General features: G+C 39.2%; 1 protein-coding gene across 1 annotated transcript in view; it reads right to left on the bottom strand.

Moving 5' to 3' along the window:
- Nucleotides 1-19672, bottom strand: part of GALNT1 (polypeptide N-acetylgalactosaminyltransferase 1) — a 102128-nt gene that overhangs the window by 23412 nt on the left and 59044 nt on the right. Inside the window, exons 5-7 of the mRNA XM_082668482.1 lie at nucleotides 12435-12601; nucleotides 6846-7053; nucleotides 2038-2208 (exon numbers count right to left, since the gene is read on the bottom strand). Coding sequence (XP_082524608.1) covers nucleotides 2038-2208; nucleotides 6846-7053; nucleotides 12435-12601 — 546 coding nt within the window. The remainder of the gene's footprint in view (nucleotides 1-2037; nucleotides 2209-6845; nucleotides 7054-12434; nucleotides 12602-19672) is intronic.

Genomic DNA, 19672 nt, shown 5'->3' with positions numbered 1-19672 from the left:
AGTTTTTGTTTTTAAAAGTAGTTTTATAACTGTTTTTAACTACAGAATAAATGCTTATTCTCACACTCTGCAGAAACTTTCACAGGCTCCCAGGGCTTTCTTTGTTTTTGTGCTGGACCTGCACCCCAGTTGTGCTGCCACAGCTCCTACCTGGACATCCTTCTCTGCCTGGACACCCTTCCCTGCCCAGTCCCAAGGGCTCTTACTGTCTTCAGTACCTTTCTTGATCCTCAGGTCCTGACTGAGCTTCTACCCCAAACTCCTTAAATTGAAGCTATTTCTCATAATCCTCTCCATCTGACTGTGTATCTACTCCATAGTTCCAAGCAACCATAAATGCAGTTGACCACATTAACCAACTAGACTCACGTTAGCAGCTCTAACACGCCAGGTTCTAAGGGGTGGCAAATATTGCAAAGATGTAAGACTAAACAGGAGGAAAGCAATGAAGCCCTTTCCCTCAACCTTTAAGGAAGGAGATGAAGTACAGAATAAAATCAATATACTCCTCCTAAGTAAGGAGTTCATCATCCTCACCAAGTATGGTAAATTCTCTGCCTCAAAACATGGCCTACGTATGTAGAGTGGGTGGGAATAGGTAGAATTAAGCAGAGAAATGATAATGAAGGAGGATTTAAATAAATGAATACCAAATATTGGTTTCCTTAAAGAATGAATATGGAGAAAAATTGGGTTCCAACTAAGAGACCGTAATTAAGTTCCAGGGACAGAGGACACTATGGAGATCATATTTTAGGATGAACTGGCTACCTATGTAACCCTAAAACATACTCATTCCATGCACTGGTGAGGGTGGCAGCATTTGCTTTTCCAGTAGAAACAGTTGTTTCCACAAAGAAGTTAGGACTTACTTTGATTTTAGAAGAGAAAAAAGAATGAGAAAGTCTATTATCTTAGGAGTCAAAGGAAATAAATAGGCTGACACCCTGCATTATCATTTAGTGCAGCGGTTTCTTGACCTAGGTTTGGGGATCTCTCTAAATTTCCTAGACTTGTATGTAAACCCTTCTGTTTGCACATGTGCATCCCTGCCTCCCACCCCCAGTCCCACTTTAGAGAAGACTCAAAGCTTTTATCAGATTTTTCAAAGAAGTCAATCATGTATGGAATGTTTAGTGACCCCTGGTTTAGATGGTGATTTGAACTGTCACCAAAAGAGTGGAAAAGTCCCTTTACTAGGAAAGGACTCGGGCTGGCTAGGGAGAAAGAGCATAGAGTTAGTGAAATCTCTCTTCAACTTTGTCAGAACTGGACTTAATTCAAAGGAAGACAGATCTGGGAAGCCTTCTCCTCTCCTGGAGAGGAGAAGGCTAAAAAGCCTGGTGCTGCAGGAACTCTCAATTACTACAGAAGCAGCAGGCTGATGCAACTGGAATCCTAGGATGGCTCAGAAGGCTCAAGGTCTCTATCTAAAGGTCCTGAATAGCATGAAGGTTTTTATCCCTTTCTGAAAAAAATCTATATAAGACCAAATATAGAACAAAAGAAAAAGCAGAAATGCATTAATGGAAATCCTTTTTTATACTTTTGTCAATTCTAGTTATTTTTATATTTGAAACAAGCTTTTTCTAACCTTATCAGATGGTACATATCTGAATTTAAAATCTTACATTTTACTACCCAGTTTTAGGTATTATTTTCACATATTGGCACTTACAATTAATTAAGGGATGGTTTAAGTTAAATATTATTATCCCTAACAACTGAATTAAAGCATAAATTACAGATGTGCAAAACATTGTTCATATAGGAATGAAAACATATGCATGTCACTATCATTTCTCACAGGAACTAGATTTATAGAAATGAAAAATTCGAATTTTATTAATTCATCAGAGGAAAAAAATCCCTCTTTGAAATAATGATATACATGAAAGATGGCTCTTAACTACATATATGGTGCACAAATCCTTCATGTCTTTCAAAATACACATATAATCCTTCTAATATGATCCCCAATGCTTCACAATCCCCTGCCAATAACACATTAGGGAAAATGTTTGACAAATCAGTTACCTCACAGGAAGAGTTCGATCACCTTTCCTTCTGTCCATTTCTCTTTGGGGAACAGGATACCAGCGAAAATTGAGCTTCCAGTTGAATCCACCATAGGTCATGTCAGAACCTGCCATGTACTCAAAAGTATCATCACTGATCACATCAATGATAGGACAGACCACTGTCTTCCTAAAATCATAAAAGCAAATTAAAAATCTTTTAAAACCTTCTTTTTTGAGGGCTATGGTAACAATTATATAACAAGTGTATACTAAGTGTTTTTAAAATAAAAATACATTCTATTATGTTAAGGACAATGGTGAAAAAATTCCCTGCTATATCCTACCAAGCTAGCATCATAATTATTTATCATATTTATTTATAACTTATTGAAAATAACCTTTCATCCCTCTTCCATTCATACTTTTATATATTTGCCACATGTAAAAGTACTTCAAATATTTCTACAGTATTCAAAAATAACTTTTAATGACTATATATTTAATAATTCTAATGACTACATATTTAATAATTTTAAGCTAACAATTTTCTTAATAAATGACTTCTGGACATTTGTGTTTCTTATATATTTTTGCTATTAAGATACTAAGTGACCATGTTCATATATACAATATTTCACTTTTGCTTTAAGAGTGAACTTCCAGGAGTGAGATAAGTGAACTAAAGGAAAGAACTTTTTGTGGCACTACTCATAACTTCTTTCCAAAAGTGTTATATGTATATACAGATTCCTTATAATACTATCAACTTTGGATGTTATTTTCTTGCAATTTTGTTACTATAATAATGTTACACAGTATCTCTGGATTTAAAAAAATTATCTTTTCTAATCATTAGAAAGAGTATTTTTCCTGCAGTTTGTATTTCTTCATACAAATTGTCTGAACACGTACTCTGAAACATTTTCCTTTTGGTATTGTGATTTTTATAAACTTCAAAAAACACATATGCCCACAACCCCTTCTAAGAAACAGTGCCCTCTGCTCAGAGCCCTTGGGAGCCACATTTTAGAGTATGTGATATCCTCCCCATCTGACTGGTGTCTTATTTGAGAAATCTTTCCTTACTCCCAAATCATATTCTCCCATATTATCTTCAAAAACAATTATATTTTTGCCTTTCATGTTTATCTTTAATCCTTATGAAACTGATTTTGGGTATTACATGCAGTAAGGATCCAACTTCGTTTATTTTCCTTATGGATGACCAATTGTTCTAGCACTATTTATCTAACGGTCTTTTTTTTTTCTGCTGCTGTAATCATAAGTGCCTGCTCTGTCATAAATCAAGTTTTCATAGAAACATGGAGTGGCTCTGTTTCACTAGTCTATTTGTGAACTCCTGCATCAATACGTCACTGCCACAATTAAAATAGCTTTAAAATAAGTCTTGATGTCTAGTAGGGCAGGCCCAGTTGTACTTGACTCCTCTTTTTCAGGGGTATTTTAGCTATTTTTTAAAATGTGTATTTCCAGATAAATGTTAGAATCAGCCAGTTTCTCCAAGAAAATTCTGTTGAGATTTTCAATTAGAAACACATTGAATTTATATAAATCAATGTGGAGAGAAATGACATTTTTGTATTGACTTTTCTATCCATGAACATTATCCTTCTCTCCGCTCAGATTATTTTCCAATGAATTTCAACAGTTTTCTATTTCATGCATCATTTGTTAAACATATTCCTAATTATAGCCTATGATTTCCATTGCTATTATAAATGGTATCATTTCTTTTCTTCTTTTTACATTATATTTTCTAACTCTTCCTGCTGGTATGGAGAAGGCAACTGACTTTTCTATGGTGATCTTATGTTTGGCTACACTGCTAAATTCTTATTATTTCTACTACTTATAGTTTACTTTTCTTCGTAAAAAAAAAAATCATTTGCAATTGACAGCACTTGCTTTTTTCCTTTCCAATTCTTATACCCTTTATTTCTTATATTATTGCAAAATCTAAGGCTTCTAATAATACTGAGTAACAGTAATAATTCAGGGCATTCTTATCTTGTGCAATATCTTCCAAAAAATACTTTCTGCATTTCTCTATTGATATGATGTTTGCTAGTTAAGGGTGTGTGTGTGTGTGTGTAGCTAAATTAAATTAGTTTAGCATCTTAAATTAGTAAATTTACATTCTATAATAGTTTACTAAGTATTTCTAATCATAAATCAATGTTCATTTTAATCATAAATGAACACTTTTTTCTGTATCTACTAAAGTGATTAGAGTTTTAATGACAGGGTTTGTTTTTGTTTTTGTTTTTGCAGTACGCGGGCCTCTCACTGTTGTGGTCTCTCCCATTGCAGAGCACAGGCTCTGGACACGCAGGCTCAGCAGCCACGGCTCATGGGCCCAGCCGTTCCACGGCATGTGGGATCCTCCCGGACCGGGGCACGAACCCGCGTCCCCTGCATCGGCAGGCGGACTCTCAAACACTGTGCCACCAGGGAAGTCCTAATGACAGGGTTTTAATCACAGTTTCAGAAATATGTTAGCAGGGTATATTATGTGAATTGGTTTTGTAATATTACACTAACCAAGTAGTGATGATATGTTACATATATTGATATGTTATATGATATGCTTTACTTATATATATATATATATGTTGATATGATATTAATAAATCTCAGTTGGATTCAGTTTGCTGGTGCTATGAGATTTTCGTATTAGCATTTCTGAGTGGGTTTGAGTAATTTTCCACATCTGTTCTGGTTTCATATCAAGGTTATACTAGTCTCATAAAAAGAGCTGAATTGGTACCCCTTTTCTATGTTCTGCTTACAAATTCTTAGGGGAGATCCATTTCCCCTCCTCCACCCCATACCAAGGTTGAAACGGCCAAGTTGTCTTTGGTGTGGTGGGATTCATTTCTCGTTCTAACACAGAAGTACAGACATCAGGAGCCTCGCTTTATACAGGTGTTTGCTATTCGTCTTCCCACTGTAGGCGGGGCCCAGGCCTTGGCTCCCATCCTCCCATCTGTTTGTCTTTCAAGGCAGAAGCTCAGTGTCCCCTAAGTTCAGCAGAAACCCTACAAGTGAAAGCTGGCTTTAGTGCCTAGACTACTTTACTTGTTTGCACTTTGTTCTGAGATCTGCAGAATTTCTTACTTTGCTGCCAACTTGGTGAGGCACTTAAAAATGTTTTGGGGGGACTTCCCTGGTGGTCCAGTGGTAAAGAATCCACCTTACAACGCAGGGGACACAGGTTTGAACCCTGGTCAGGGAACTAAGACCCCACATGCTGCAGGGCAACTAAGCCCACACGCCACACATACTGAGCTCTCGCGCCTCTACTAGAGAGACTGTGTGCCGCAAACTACAGAGCACACGTGCTCTGGAGCCCATGCGCTGCAACTACAGAGAGAAAAACCCGCATGCCACAACTAGAGAGAAGCCCATGCGCTGCAATGAAAAATCCTGCGTGCCTCAATGAAGATCCTGCGTGCTGCAACTAAGACCCGACGCAGCCAAAAATAAATGAAATAAATAAATAAAAAATAAATCTTTAAAAAAAAATGTGTTTTGAATTTATCCAGCACTTAGCTTTTTCAGTTGGAAACATTATTCAGGATACCTAATCTACCACACAGCCCAACTGGAAGTTGTTGTGGTTGTTATTTCAGCCAATTTCCCTTTCATATTTCTGTCATCACCTCACATTGCTTTCTCTCCATGGGTCCAGGCTCCTGCTTCATAATGGTTACACATTGTCTTTACGCAAGCAAACACTTCCTAAATCAGTCATCTGTTACATATAGAAAACAATTTACAGAAATATCCTATTTCTTCTTCAGGCAGTGTTCTTCTTCCTAAAGCTACTGTATCTTCTCATTGCCCAGGCAATTCATCTTTGAAAGGGGAGAGATGGGGACTTCCTTGGCGGTCCAGTGGTTAAGATTCCACGCTCCTAATGCAGGGGGCATAGGTTCGATCCCGGGTCAGGGAACTAAGATCCCACATGCCGGGTGGCGCGGCCAAAAAAAAACTGGGCGTGGGGGGGCGGGCAGAGATGTAGGTCCAGCATTTGCTTACAAACAGAATAGATGCAATGACTTTGGCTCCCACTATGCTCTACGTGACTAGTAAAAGTTTACCCTGCTGAAATCTAAACCTTAATGTTGACACAGACAGCCTCTGGTTCAAACTTCAATGACAAGCAGAAATTCAACTAACATAGGTCTTGCAGACTGAAGTTAGGTTGTCTCCTCATATCTAGGAGCTAAGGCCAAGCCCAGCAGTAGGTAATTCTTTGAAAATTGTGCATCATGAAAGACTACAACCATGAGCTTGCACTGTTCCCAATATTCTACCTGTATTATCCAAGATTACAGTCCTTTTCCATAAACAATCAAGCATTTCAGGAGACAATGTGTTATCTCCCCACCCGCTTCTACCTTGTGCTATAGGCTAAGAGATACAGTCCCAGTAAGGATGCAGACAGAGAGGAGATGACCTGCTCGCGCCCCAGTGTCAGCCTTAGAGAGCAGGGACAAGTAAAGGGCTTTATCCTACCTTCCCTGAGATCCGTGTCTATCTGTTCTGCTCCCGTTTAGTGAAGACAGCATATAGTATACGTCCTAACATGTTTCCTAATCCATCCTCATTAACAAGACAGTCTGCAAACATTCCTTCCAGACTTTAGAACGTGGTCTTATTCATATTTGGTTTAGAGTACTCTTCATGGGTATTTTAAAGGAAAATATTTTTATATTTATTTAAAAACATGGAATTTTGCAACTTACCATAGTTTAGGACAAACTCACTGAAAACAATTTATAGACTCCAGAAAATTACCTGTCATGTTTGATCCTGGCTAAGAGAGGCTCCAGCCACCCCACTGTACATTCACAGTGAGCATCTAAAAAGGTGATCACTTGGCCTTTAGACACTGCAGCTCCTTTTAACCTAGCTCTGATCAATCCAGAACGTTGCTCCATTCGAATTACGTGAACTGGTACTTTTAATTTTTTCACATAACTCTCTAGAGGTCTTTTCAAAAAGTCTGAAAATTAATAAAACAAAACAAATTTTAAAAACTGCGAGCTGGCATTATCCAGATGGAAGGCAATTTTGGTTTGCAATATTCATTCAACACATACCTACTGAGTACTTTCAGTGCGCTCCCTGACTCACAAACCCGTTTCACTTAGGAAGCCTTTTTATTTCCTGAGAGAATGTACCAGAACTGCCTCTCCTTTGTTACACGAGGAATTAGGGGAGAGCCTCTGAGCTCAGGCTCAGTCAAAGGCACGTTACCACACTTCTCTAAGCAGCTCTCCGTCAGGCTCAATTCTCCTTTTCTCTAATCATGCTTAAGGATCAGGAACAGAAAGAAGGTAGTGCAAGAGAATTAAATCCAGACTTCAATAGAGAGAAAGAACACAATATGCAATAGCTGTTAGAGTTCGGAAAATTGTGGGGTTTCTTCAAAGGCAGAAACAAATTGTCTTATAGTTTATCACAGTCTCGGACTATGTAGTTCTTTTTCAGGAGGCGGGAAATGAGGTCAAGCTAGATGAGAATGCTGGACTGGAGCTATAAGACCAAACAGAACCCTTACCAGACAGGTCGGTCTAAGCAAAAAAGGTTTCCAGAGGGAAGGGCAATTGAAGAGGAAGAGAGAAAGGGAGAGTGAATGGGTGATGAAGTCAGCAGCTATCCTAGAGAGGTCAGATAGAGGTTATGCTCCTAAGCCAAGGAGTTCCTGCCTCCAAAGTACACAATTGATTTTAAAAAGCAGAAAAGGTTCCACTTCCTCAAACCAAAGACAGGAACCTTTTCAGATCAGGTTAGTTCATGGTGCTTATGCCAGAGAAGTGACAGATGGTGATCAAATGTCTTTCCAATTTGTCCCCATACCACAGGTACAAGGACAGTCTCTCTAGTGAAGGAAAAACTTGACATGGAGCTACTAGGACTCCTATGACTAGCTCTGTCCTGGGACCCCAGTAACGAAGGTCAGGGTGTAAGTATTAAGGGGCTCTTTAAATACTAAACGTGGGAATCCAAAGGGCTCCCTACATAGCGGAGAGGGAAAGACAAATAGTAGTGGAATGGTTCTGGCCCATTGGAACTGGTTAAGACCTGACTGATTCAATAATGGAATAATCAGGACTATGAAAACTGTGAAAGAAAAAAAGGCCTCTGTGTCCCACTACACCAGAACACCAATCATTTCCATGTCTGCTAATACACTTCCTAAAATATCTGGGCTAAAAAGAAAATCTGAAAAATATGTGGAGAACTCCTATCTGATCACCATGATTTTATGAACCAAACCTTAGGGTCAGAAACATATATAACTTGATTCTGAGTAAAAAAAGGTGAGGGTAGTGCCAACCCCAATGAAAAACAACATTTTACCACTTTATGCCTATTTAGTACAATGCCAGGTTCTTTACATATTTTATTTCATTTAATCCTCATAACAACCCTATGAGATGTCAATTAAACATGTTTTAGATATGAAACTCTAAGGCTCAGAATATTAAATGAACTGATCAAGATGACACAGCTTATTAAGAGGTAGATCCAAGATTCAAACCAGGTCTGCCTGACTTCAAAGCCCCTCTTTTCACCCGCAGCAAGAAATCCTAGGAGGGAACTACCGAGAGAACAATTCAGGACTGCGGATTCACCCAACCTGATCCAAATTTAAATTTCTTTATGTCTAGAGTTTGACAGAATCTCATGTGGTAAGGTGTGAGATATATTCTAGTACCTTAGACCAGTCAAATTCGGCTGTGTCACACTGGGTTGCCCAGTAAGTCTTCCCCAAAATATTAGACAGTTTAAAGTGCTTATTAAGAATCAAAGCAATCTAATCCCTGAATTCTGTATCTTTGAAAGTTATAATATTCTGTCCTGTCTATAACTAAAATGAAAAATGCATGATTCTCTGGTCTGGTAGTTGAAAAAAGTTGCTATTCAACAAATTTTCTTGGCATCTTTGTTTGATGTCTTTGTGGCTTTCAGGCAATATGGCTAAGAAATAGGTATCTTCCTAACACCTGATACAGAATTATGGACTCAGGGCTAGGTGGGGGATTAGAAACTATTTATTCAAACCTCATTTTACAAAAATGAAGCCATGGAGGGGTGTTAAGTGATTATGATTAGAAGGTACTATGTCATCTAAAAATAAGAGAGAATCTTATTAGAGTATCTTTATAGCTATTAGTCTATAAATGGATCCCTAGGCACCTCTGCATCAGGGAGTTGGGAGGCTGTCAGAGAGTGAATGTCAGGGAAAATTTCACTGCTCCTAGCAACATCTGAGAAATCTTAGCCAGAGCTGTAAAGAGCAGTAGAAAGAGCAAAGAATTTAGAGTGTAATAAATCTGACTCCTAATCCCTACTTAAATAAGAACCTCTGTTTCCTTTTGTGCAAAATGAAAAAAACAATAGTCATCTCAGATTCAGAACACTATATCAACTCTAAATCTTAACGTAACCTTCTGGGATGACAACTGCATAACTTTGAACATGAACTAGGGATTCATCCAGACTCCATCTTCATTACAGACCCCTTAACAGTAAAGTTATGACAGACATGACTACATAGCAGTTAAGAGGTTAAACCCTAGGTTTATGTGAAGTCTCATTTTGCTCAATCAATAAAATAGGGATAATTATAGCATCTACTTCATACTTAATAAATGGAGCTACGGACAACTCAGCAGGTTCACCGTGAAATCCAATACCCTGAGGCCATGAGCAGACTATGCACACTACACAACCTAGTTAGGAAGTCTGTGCAGACACGGAGTAGAAATAAGGATCAACTGACTGGTAGATTATTCTTTCCTTCATTCACTGAATATATTCTGGACTGTCTACTGTGCGATAGGCACTGTGGACACCGAGGAGATAATGGTGAGCAAATAGTCCTGATGGAGTCAATAGTGCCTGTCTGTGGGGCAGGGTTGGGGGAGACAGTCATTAAATAGACAAGTAAACAGGTTAATCTCTGGGGAGAGCTGTGGGAGTACAGAGTGTTCTGAGAGGTGCTCAGAGGGACATGACCCGGTTGCAGGAGGTCAGGAAAGCCTAAGTGTAACTTGATTCTGAGGAAACATACAAGAGGAACTAGGGGCTGGGGTGGGCAGGGAATGATCTGAGATATGTCTGGAGATGCAGGCAGAGGCCAGGTCCTGCAGGCCTTAGAAGGAAGGCTTCTTTTTCTTTTAATTGAAGTATAGTTGATTTACAATGTTTCAGGTGTACAGCAACGTGATTCAGTTATATATACATACATGTTTTTTTCAGCTTCTTTTCCATTATAGGTTATTACAGGATACTGACTATAGTCCCCTGTGCTATACAGTAGGTCCTTGTTTAGAGGAAAGGTTTTAATCAGAAAAGTGACACGGTCAGGTCTGCACGTTTAAAAGCTCCCTCTGCACGCAGCATGAACAGACAGGATCGGGTGAGAGTGTTTGTGGGGAGACTAATTAGTCTATTTCATCGGTCAGGTGAGAAATGACGGTGCCATGGCTGTGCCTCATGAATAGGAAAGAGCGGACTTAGAGAGCTGGCTCTGGTTCCTGGGCCCAAAGTTACCACCTAAACAAGAAAGTTAGATTAGATAATTCTCAATCTGGATAGCAAGACTGCAGTTATAACCACAAAAACACAATGCCCAGGGGTTCCCAAATATCAGAAGTGGTGACCCAGATGCCTGAGACTTTCCAGGCAGGAAGATACAGAAGAGCCAGGTCCCTGATCAGGGCTGTGGGGTGACGCTCAGGGTCCTGCTTAGTGACTAAGCCCGACGGGGCAGCGAGGCAGACACCTGCCCACACGTTTCCAATTACAGGTTTACAAAGGCTGGGGTGATTCAGAAGGGCCTACATGAGGGAGGTAAAAGAGAACCGGGATACGTGACTATCTTTGTCACTTCAGGCTGCAGACATGTTAAGTCTTGCTGGTTAGGCCACATCCTACAAAAACTTACTATTTCACAGCCTTCTCAGGCACTCAACAAAATAATGGAGAAAACAAAGGGGCGACTGGAAAAATAAATCATTTCATCTGAGGAAAAATATCTCTTCTTGAGGAACATTTAACAAATATCAACATATAAGTAAAAGTCACTTGCAGGATAGATGTCTGTATGAATCACTGCTAAAATTAACTTCAGCTAATTTTCTTAAAGAGGGATTAATTAACTCCTAGCTAACAATTATCCACGTGGGGTTTATGCTTCTGTCAACAGTAATTATTTAAGTGTGGTATTCTTAATTTATAACAGCTCTCATTCATTTTGACGTTAATTACATTATATATTATTATTAAATGTTTTATGTAATTATAAACTATCTCCTTGATTAGACTAAGGAAGTAAGCTACAAGGCCCTTGAAACAGCAGGGCTGTATCTTATTCTTCATTTGTACCTCTACAACCTGGCAAAGTAAGAAGATTTAAATTGTTATCAATGAGTAAATTATTCCCAATAATTAAGATAGGAAATGATTAAATTCATCACGGTTAAACATATGTATTTAGTGTGGGCACAGGGAGGAGAAGGTATAATACTTGACTAAACTATTTTAGCAGATGCAATGAGAGATAGGTGAGAAAGTTGAAGATAATAACAAAAAAGGTTGAAAAGATGGGTCATGAAGTTTAAGGCTGCCTAAGCAAGGAAGGAAGAGCCGTTTTCCGTAGTTCCCTCCAAATTTTTCTCATGTGAGTATAGGAATATTGGGGGAAACACATGACACCAATGATGAACAGCTGTGCTGTGAAAAAAAAGCCTGTGAAAAATTCTGAGATTCTTGGAAGAATGTCTGGGCAAGAGCCACTGTAGAGATTCATCATGAGATCAGAAACATATTATATACCACTTTTTCATAAGTTCCTTCGTCACCCTTTATGTACCTAGCTATAGATTATTCCTGAACTTAGGAATAGAGGAAACGGAAAACCTAAGAAGAATCTGGAGAGCTAAGGCTCAGCCAGCTCAGGCTCTGTTTTGCTGTCAGGGATGCTTCCCACTGTACATGGAACTAAATCTCTCTATTCATGGCTCTCAGTCAGAGCCAATCTTTCTCCACTGACTCAGGGCTGCAGCTTCCCACAGAGAAAATCCTGACAAAATTACGTGTTTTTTTTTCACTGTTCTGCATAAATTTTTATAGATTTCTTTTTAAAACAAGATTAAGATGTGACACAAACTAAATGCTAATTAAAGTAATATTTTAAGTTTCACAAGGGTGTAAATTTTTTGCATATGTGAAATGAGTCCAAACATTATAAATAACTTTTAGGATAAATTAGAAGTTTGTATAAAATTATTAGGTTAAAATGATAGCAACTAGTTTTTTAACCATAATGACAAAAGGTGTAGCATATTATTGGCATTAAAATGTAAAATTTACCTCTTTCACTGGCATCATCTACTAGAACAATTTCTTCTAGCATGTGTCTTGGTGAGCGATTAATGACACTATGGACAGTTCGCAGAAGTGTGCTCCAAGCCTCATTATGGAAAACAATCACCACACTTGTTGTAGGAAGATTATCTGGATACACCTTTGTTTTACACCTAGAGACAAAGCAAATGCCTTTGTAAAACTGTTACAATAGCATAATCAAGTAAGGGGTAACAGAAGAATAAGACAGGTGGCTCTAGTGGTGCAACTCTCAGTACTTCATTTATTTAAGTTTTGGTTAATGTTGCATGTTTAATAAAATAGTACCTACTTAAAGTTATATGGTTAGATTAAAACTATTTTTAAAGATGTTAATTATATTCTTAAAATCAGACACCTCTTTCCTGACATGTTTTCTGCTGATTCGTTTTAATGGGTAATGTACTAAGGCTACATTAATCCCAAAGTGAACGTATCTCAAGAATCCCATTAGACAAAAAATCAGAACCACTACAGTCTAACAGTTTAATAATCTAAGCAAAGGATTACCTTCCACAAAGGAAGTAAACTAAAATTTACTGAGTATCTATTATGTACTGGTCACTGAAACTTCCTGATAGTTCTGTGGGGTACGTGAAGCCACATTTCACAGATGAGAAGCAGAGGATGGACCAAGGGAGGGAGCGGCAGGGACTGACTGGGAGCTCCACAGTCTTGATGCTGCCCCCTCCACAATGAAATTTCCACATGCATCTTGTTTAGTAGAGACTATCTTTAGAAATGTAACCATCAGAAAGACCAAACACACCCAAAATACCTGCACACAGAATCAATATACTAATTCTACATGGTCTCTTCTTTCAATCTTGTTAGCTAGATGAAACCGCTAGAAACAGACTAACCGAGGGCAACAACAGCACTAAGTAACCAGACGTCAAGGCATCTGTTTTAGGACAAAACCTCTCCTAAAGACTGCATGTATTACTCTTTCTTAGGGACCCCCAAATTTTAAGAGTTGTCCCAGCCTCTATATCCACCTTTTTTTCTTGCTCTCGTAAACTCCTCAAACCTTGTGTGGTCTCTCCAATCTCTCTATTATTACCTGTCAGTGGGAGTGGAGAAAGGAGAGAAGGGGGAAGAATTGAGAAAAAATACCAACAAAAGCCCTCTTCTGAAGCTGCCACTATAACCCTACTTACTAAACGTGGCACCCTAGGGCTGCTGATTGGCAGCTGGAAGAAAAGGAAAATAGAAGAGGAAAAAGATGGCAAGGTAAAATAAAGGGGTTGAAAGAAGGAGAAACGAAGGAGACTTCACTAGGGAGCCCCATCAGCACTGGTCCCTCCTCCCTCCCAGGAGAAACGGGGAAACAAACAGCTTCCATTGTCTTTCTTCATTAAATCCCATTTCAGCCCCTCCCACACCTCTTCACCATTCCCAAGACTCCCTTTCACAGCACGTCTCCCTCTCCTCTCGCCAGTAACCTCACTGTCTATCCACCGGCGCCTGAGACCACAGCCCCATGTCCACGTCACAGTCCACTTCCCGCTCACCCTGTGTCCACACCAAGATCCACACAGCCTGCCACCCTCTCTACAGTCCCCTCCCTCCAGGTCTGGGCTGGAGGTGAAGTCCAAAAGACTAGCTGCCTAGGCTACGGGAAGGAAAACTGTGGGAAGGTTCTTGGCATTCCAAATAATACTATCTGAAAATAGTACCATTTTATTTATTATTATTATTTTCAGATAGTATTGATATAATAGCATTATATCAAATAGTCTTACTTTTGGACAGTATTTATCAGAACTCTGTTATAAATGGCGGCCACATTATAGATATCTCATTAGTACTATGCTTCAGGTACCTTGTAGGTGAGCAAGCCAAGACACTCATGTTTTCATGGGAAGGTGCATGCTGTATACCTGACCCACAGACTACTGGAGCAGGACTGTGAAGTCAGGAGTAGCTTGTGTACGGGTAAGGGGCATTCAGAAAAAGACTTTCTAATATTATTTAACTGAATCACATTAAGTCATATGTAATCCTTTTTCACAAATTAATCCTACTTATTATTATAGGAGAATTGGGAAACAAAACAGTCATGGTGACTGTAAAGCTGCTAGCTTACTGAAACAACAAAAAGAACAAAATCAAGTGAGACACAGAGATGATTAGGCAAATTCGCCATGTACCAACAGTACTGCTAGCCATGTGCATGGCTAGGGAGCAGACAGGAAGATGACGGAAAACTCCTGAGATGGCAGGGTCTGCAGAAGAGGAGTGATAAGCCAGATTTATTACTAGGATGACATTAAAGCATTAAATTCTGAGGTTGTATGGAAAGGAAGCAAGGCTATAGGAACACTGGAAATAAAGAAGACTAAAATGGAAATCATTCACAGCAGGATGGAAGAATAAGAGAGCAAAGCAAATTATTGGGACCCAGAAGAACAGATGACAAAAAGGAAAACAATTTCCTAAATCAAACAATTGAATTTAATCATTCAGAGAACATATAAATTCATAAATATTCTCTCAATGCAAAACAGAAAATATAGAGAAAATATGGGAAAATCTTCATAACTGCTCTCAAACAGGTAAACACACACATACTCCCCTCTACCTGAGAAAGCCATAAAGCACTCGAGAAGACCAGAGATGCTTTCAGCATTCTAGCTAAGCTTCTCCCAGGGAGGGACCACCTGTCCTTGTGGGGCTGGAGGTGAGGGATCCCTTTGGGGGTAGGGAGCACAGAGCTGAGGATAAGCACAGGCAGTACTATGAAGCAGTTTTCTTCCACCCTGTCCCAACTGAGTCTTTCATCCTCAGGGATGAAAATTAGCCAGTGTAAGGTTGTGCTACTTTAAAAGCAAACAAAACAAAGCAAAAACACCACACACAGATTTAACAACAGGATGTGGGTTAGGAAGAGAGGAAAAAGAAGAGTCTTAACTTTTTACTGAAATATAATATACATTCAAACAAGTTGACAACCATAAGTATACAGGTGAATGTGTTTCCACAAAGTGACTGCATCAAGGAGTCAGCACCCAGATAAAGAAACAGACCATTACCAACACCCCAGAGGCTTCCTTTCTGCCCCTTCCCAAGGTAACCACTCCTCTGGACCTCTAACACTACAGATGATTTTTACCTCTTTCTTTAAATGCTTATTTAAAAGAAATAATATAGAGCAGTGGTTCTCAAACTTTTTGACTCAAAACCCCTTTACACATTTAAAAATTGAGGATCCCGAAGTTCTTCTGTCTATGGGTTATAGCTATTAATATTTACATTATAAATTAAAACAAAATTTTAAAATGAAGAATCCACAAACACATATTACAGTAGCTATCAAAGAGATGATTTATCACTTTCATATAGTAACCCACTAAGAATTTATTGCCTCTTATCCCAAATATATCCTTCACTGCCTGCTCTGCGATAGTGTAACTGGCTCCTATAAGCATATCTCCTTTGCAGTCGGCAAGATGCATACATAAGCTTTGACAGTCGAGGGTGTTGGAGGGACACTGCCGGAGGAAGAAACCTCCCTTCCTGGTTCTAGCATGCCTCCATTTGTTTTCTTCTCCTTCCTATAGGGTGGCTGCTACTGGAGTGTGTGGAAGACACCCAAACGCATGAGTAGCACCCCACAGGCAGACTCTGAGTAAGTCTCCCAGGTACCCCAGCAGTTGGCTTCCCAGAGTTGGTTGCCTAAAGCCAGGAGCGGTGGTTGCTGTTTGGCAGTTCTGGCTCTGATTTCCTGCCCAAATGCGCTCTGAAGTGTATTTTATGCTTGTTACCCTGCCTTACCAGTCCCCATTCTGGAGGGTACTGTGAACCAGGTCTGGCCAGGGGTAACTAGCAAAGTTCTCTACCATCTACAGAAACTTCTCCAAAGAGGTCTGAATCCCAGCCTTATGGAGGGGGTCTCCCTTCCAAAGGTTTTCCTTCCTTAATAATTTTCCTTCCTTTACTACTATCTATACTCCCTTATAGTTAATCCCATTATAGTTAGTAATTATTTATATTAAAACGTCTCTGTTCAAATTATTGTGTGATTTCTGACTCCCACCTGGACCCTGACCCACACAGCCTCTCAAACTCCACTGCACACTAGTTGATTAAGAGCAGAAAGGGTAAATAATATCTTAGTAATATTATGAAAACTGTTTTGACCTTGCAGACTTCTTGAAAGGACCTCAAGGACCCCAGAAGTCTCAGAACCACACTTTGGGAGCTATCGATACAGAGCATCCTTTTATGTCTGAATTCTTTCATTCAACAGTGTGGTTATGTATCATCCATATTGTTGTATGCAATAGTTTATTTATACTGCCGCACAGTATTCCATTATATGAATACATAATCATAACATAATCATAACATATTTTTCCATTCACCATTGATGGACATTAGAGTACTTTCTAGTCTGGGCTACAATGAACAGTGCTGTGATAATATTCATGTGCATGTCTTTTGGTGACAACATGTATACATTTCTGTACTGTTGGGCAATAAAGGATATATAAGCTCAGCTTTAGTAAATACTGTGAAACAGGTTTCCAAAGAGGGTGTAATAATTTTCACTCTCACCATCAGTCTGTTAAGAGTTCCAGTTGTTCCACATACTCACCAACAGTTGGTATTATGTCATTTTTTTAATGACCTTTTTTTGGGGTGGTGGTGAAAAGTTCTATGAGTTTTAGTATGTGTATAGATTCATAAAACTATCACCAAAATCAGAAAACAGAACAGTTCCATCTCCCCAAAGAACTCCTTTGTGCTATCCTTTTACACTCACACCCTCCCCCTACACCTAACACTCCCAGCAACCGACATCTGTTCTCCATTACTATAGTTTTGTGTTTTCCTAAATGTCATGAATGAGGTGTATAATCTTTCTTTCACCCAGGACAATATCTCTGAGATTCCTTTAAGTTGTTGTACCAGAAGTTTGTTATTTTTTATTGCTGAATAGTACTCCATTCTGATATATTAGTTTGTTTCTTCATTCACCTGTTCTTTCCAGTTTTTTTGGCCATTATGAATAGGGTTGCTATAAATATTCATGTACAAATTTTCATGTGCTTTTATTTTCATTACTCTAGGAGGTGGGTCAAAAAATATCTTGCTGTGATTTATGTCAAAGAGTGTTTTTCCTATGTTCGCCTCTAACTTTATAGTGTCCGGTCTTACATTTAGGTCTTTAATCCATTTTGAGTTTATTTTTGTGTATGGTGTTAGGGAGTGTTCTAATTTCACTCTTTTACATGTAGCTGTCCAGTTTTCCCAGCACCATTTATTGAAGAGGCTGTCTTTTCTCCATTGTATATTCTTGCCTCCTTTGTCATAGATTAGGTGACCATAGGTGTGTGGGTTTATCTCTGGGCTCTCTATCCTGTTCCACTGATCTATATTTCTGTTTTTGTGCCAGCACCATACTGTATTGATTACTGTAGCTTTGTAGTATAGTCTGAAGTCAGAGAATCTGATTCTTCCAGCTCCGTTTTTCTTTCTCAAGATTGCTTTGGCTATTCGGGGTCTTTTGTGTTGAGATTAGGTTTGACATAAATACACTAGTATGTGCAAAATAGATAGCTAGTAGGAACCTGCTGTATAGCACAGGGAGCTCAGCTCAGTGCTATGTGATGGCCTAGCTGGGTGGGATGCTGGGGTGGGGGGAGGGAAGTCCAAGAGGGAGGGGATGTGTGTATGCGTATGGCTGATTCACTTCGCTATGCAGCAGAAATTAACACAACACTGTAAAGCAATTATACTCCAATAAAAAAAAAAACTTTTTGTGTAAACATGTTCTCATTTCTCTAGAGTAAATATTCAGTAATGGGCTAGCTGGATTACATGGTAAGTGTAACAATGTAAGTGTAACTTTTAAACTGCCAAACTTTTCCAGAGAGACTGTATTATTTTTGCATTCCCACCAGAAATATATGAGAGTTCCAATTGTTCTGCATCTTTGTCAGTACTTGATGCTGGCGGTATTTTTATTTTAGCCATTTAAATAGGTATAGAGCGGTATCTAATTATGGTTTTAACTGGCATTTCTCCAATGGTTGGTGTCTTTTCATGTGCTCATTTGCTATTCATACAGCATCCTGGGTGAAGTGTCAAATCTGCTGACAACTTTTTTATTGCATTCAATTTTTTTTTAACTGGGTTGAATTTTTTGTTTTTTTTAAAAGATGTTGGGGGTAGGAGTTTATTAATTAATTAATTAATTTTTGCTGTGTTGGGTCTTAGTTTCTGTGCGAGGGCTTTCTCTAGTTGTGGCAAGCGGGGGCCACTCTTCATCGCGGTGCGCGGGCCTCTCACTATCGTGGCCTCTCTTGTTGCGGAGCACAGGCTCCAGACGCGCAGGCTCAGTAGTTGTGGCTCATGGGCTCAGCTGCTCCCAGACCAGGGCTCGAACCCGCATCCCCTGCATTAGCAGGCAGATTCTCACCACTGCGCCACTAGGGAAGCCCCTGAATGTTTTAATTTAAAAAAATTGTTTTGGGCTTCCCTGGTGGCGCAGTGGTTGAGAGTCCGCCTGCCAATGCAGGGGACGCGGGTTCGTGCCCCGGTCCGGGAAGATCCCACATGCCGTGGAGCGGCTGCGCCTGTGAGCCATGGCCGCTGAGCCTGCGCGTCCGGAGCCTGTGCTCCGCGACGGGAGAGGCCACAGCGGTGAGAGGCCCGCATACCGCAAAAAAAAAAAAAAATAAAAAAATAAAAAAAATAAAAAAATTGTTTTTATTTTTTAACATCTTCATTGGAGTAAGGGTTGATGTTTGAGAGTCCTTTGTGTATTCCAGACACAAGCCCTTTGTTGGATATCCAGTTTATAAATATTTCCTCCCAGTCTGTTGCTTGTCATTTGATTCTCTTAACAGTGTTAACAGAGTGAAAATTTTAAAATTTAATGAAGTCCAATTTTTTCCTTGATGAAATCATGCTTTTGATGTCATGTCTAAATACTCTCTGCCTAATGTAAGGTCCTGAATATTGGTCCTAAAAATTATAATATTTTAGGTTTTAGATTTAGATCTATGATCAAATTTGAGTTAATTTTCATATAATACATGAGATTCAGGTTGAGAATCATGTTTTTGCATATGAATTTCTAACTGTTCCAACACCATTTGTTGAAGAGAAAATCTTTTCTCTATTGAATGGCTTTTTACCTTTGTCAAAAATCAAACAGCCTAGTCCCACTCCTGGGCATATATCTGGAGAAAACT

This window comes from Grampus griseus (genome assembly GCF_964374135.1).
Source record: "Grampus griseus genome assembly, chromosome: 12".
Taxonomy (NCBI): Eukaryota; Metazoa; Chordata; class Mammalia; order Artiodactyla; family Delphinidae; genus Grampus; species Grampus griseus.
Note: the sequence above shows the minus strand (reverse complement) of the source record. Positions and strands in the feature narration are given on the sequence as shown.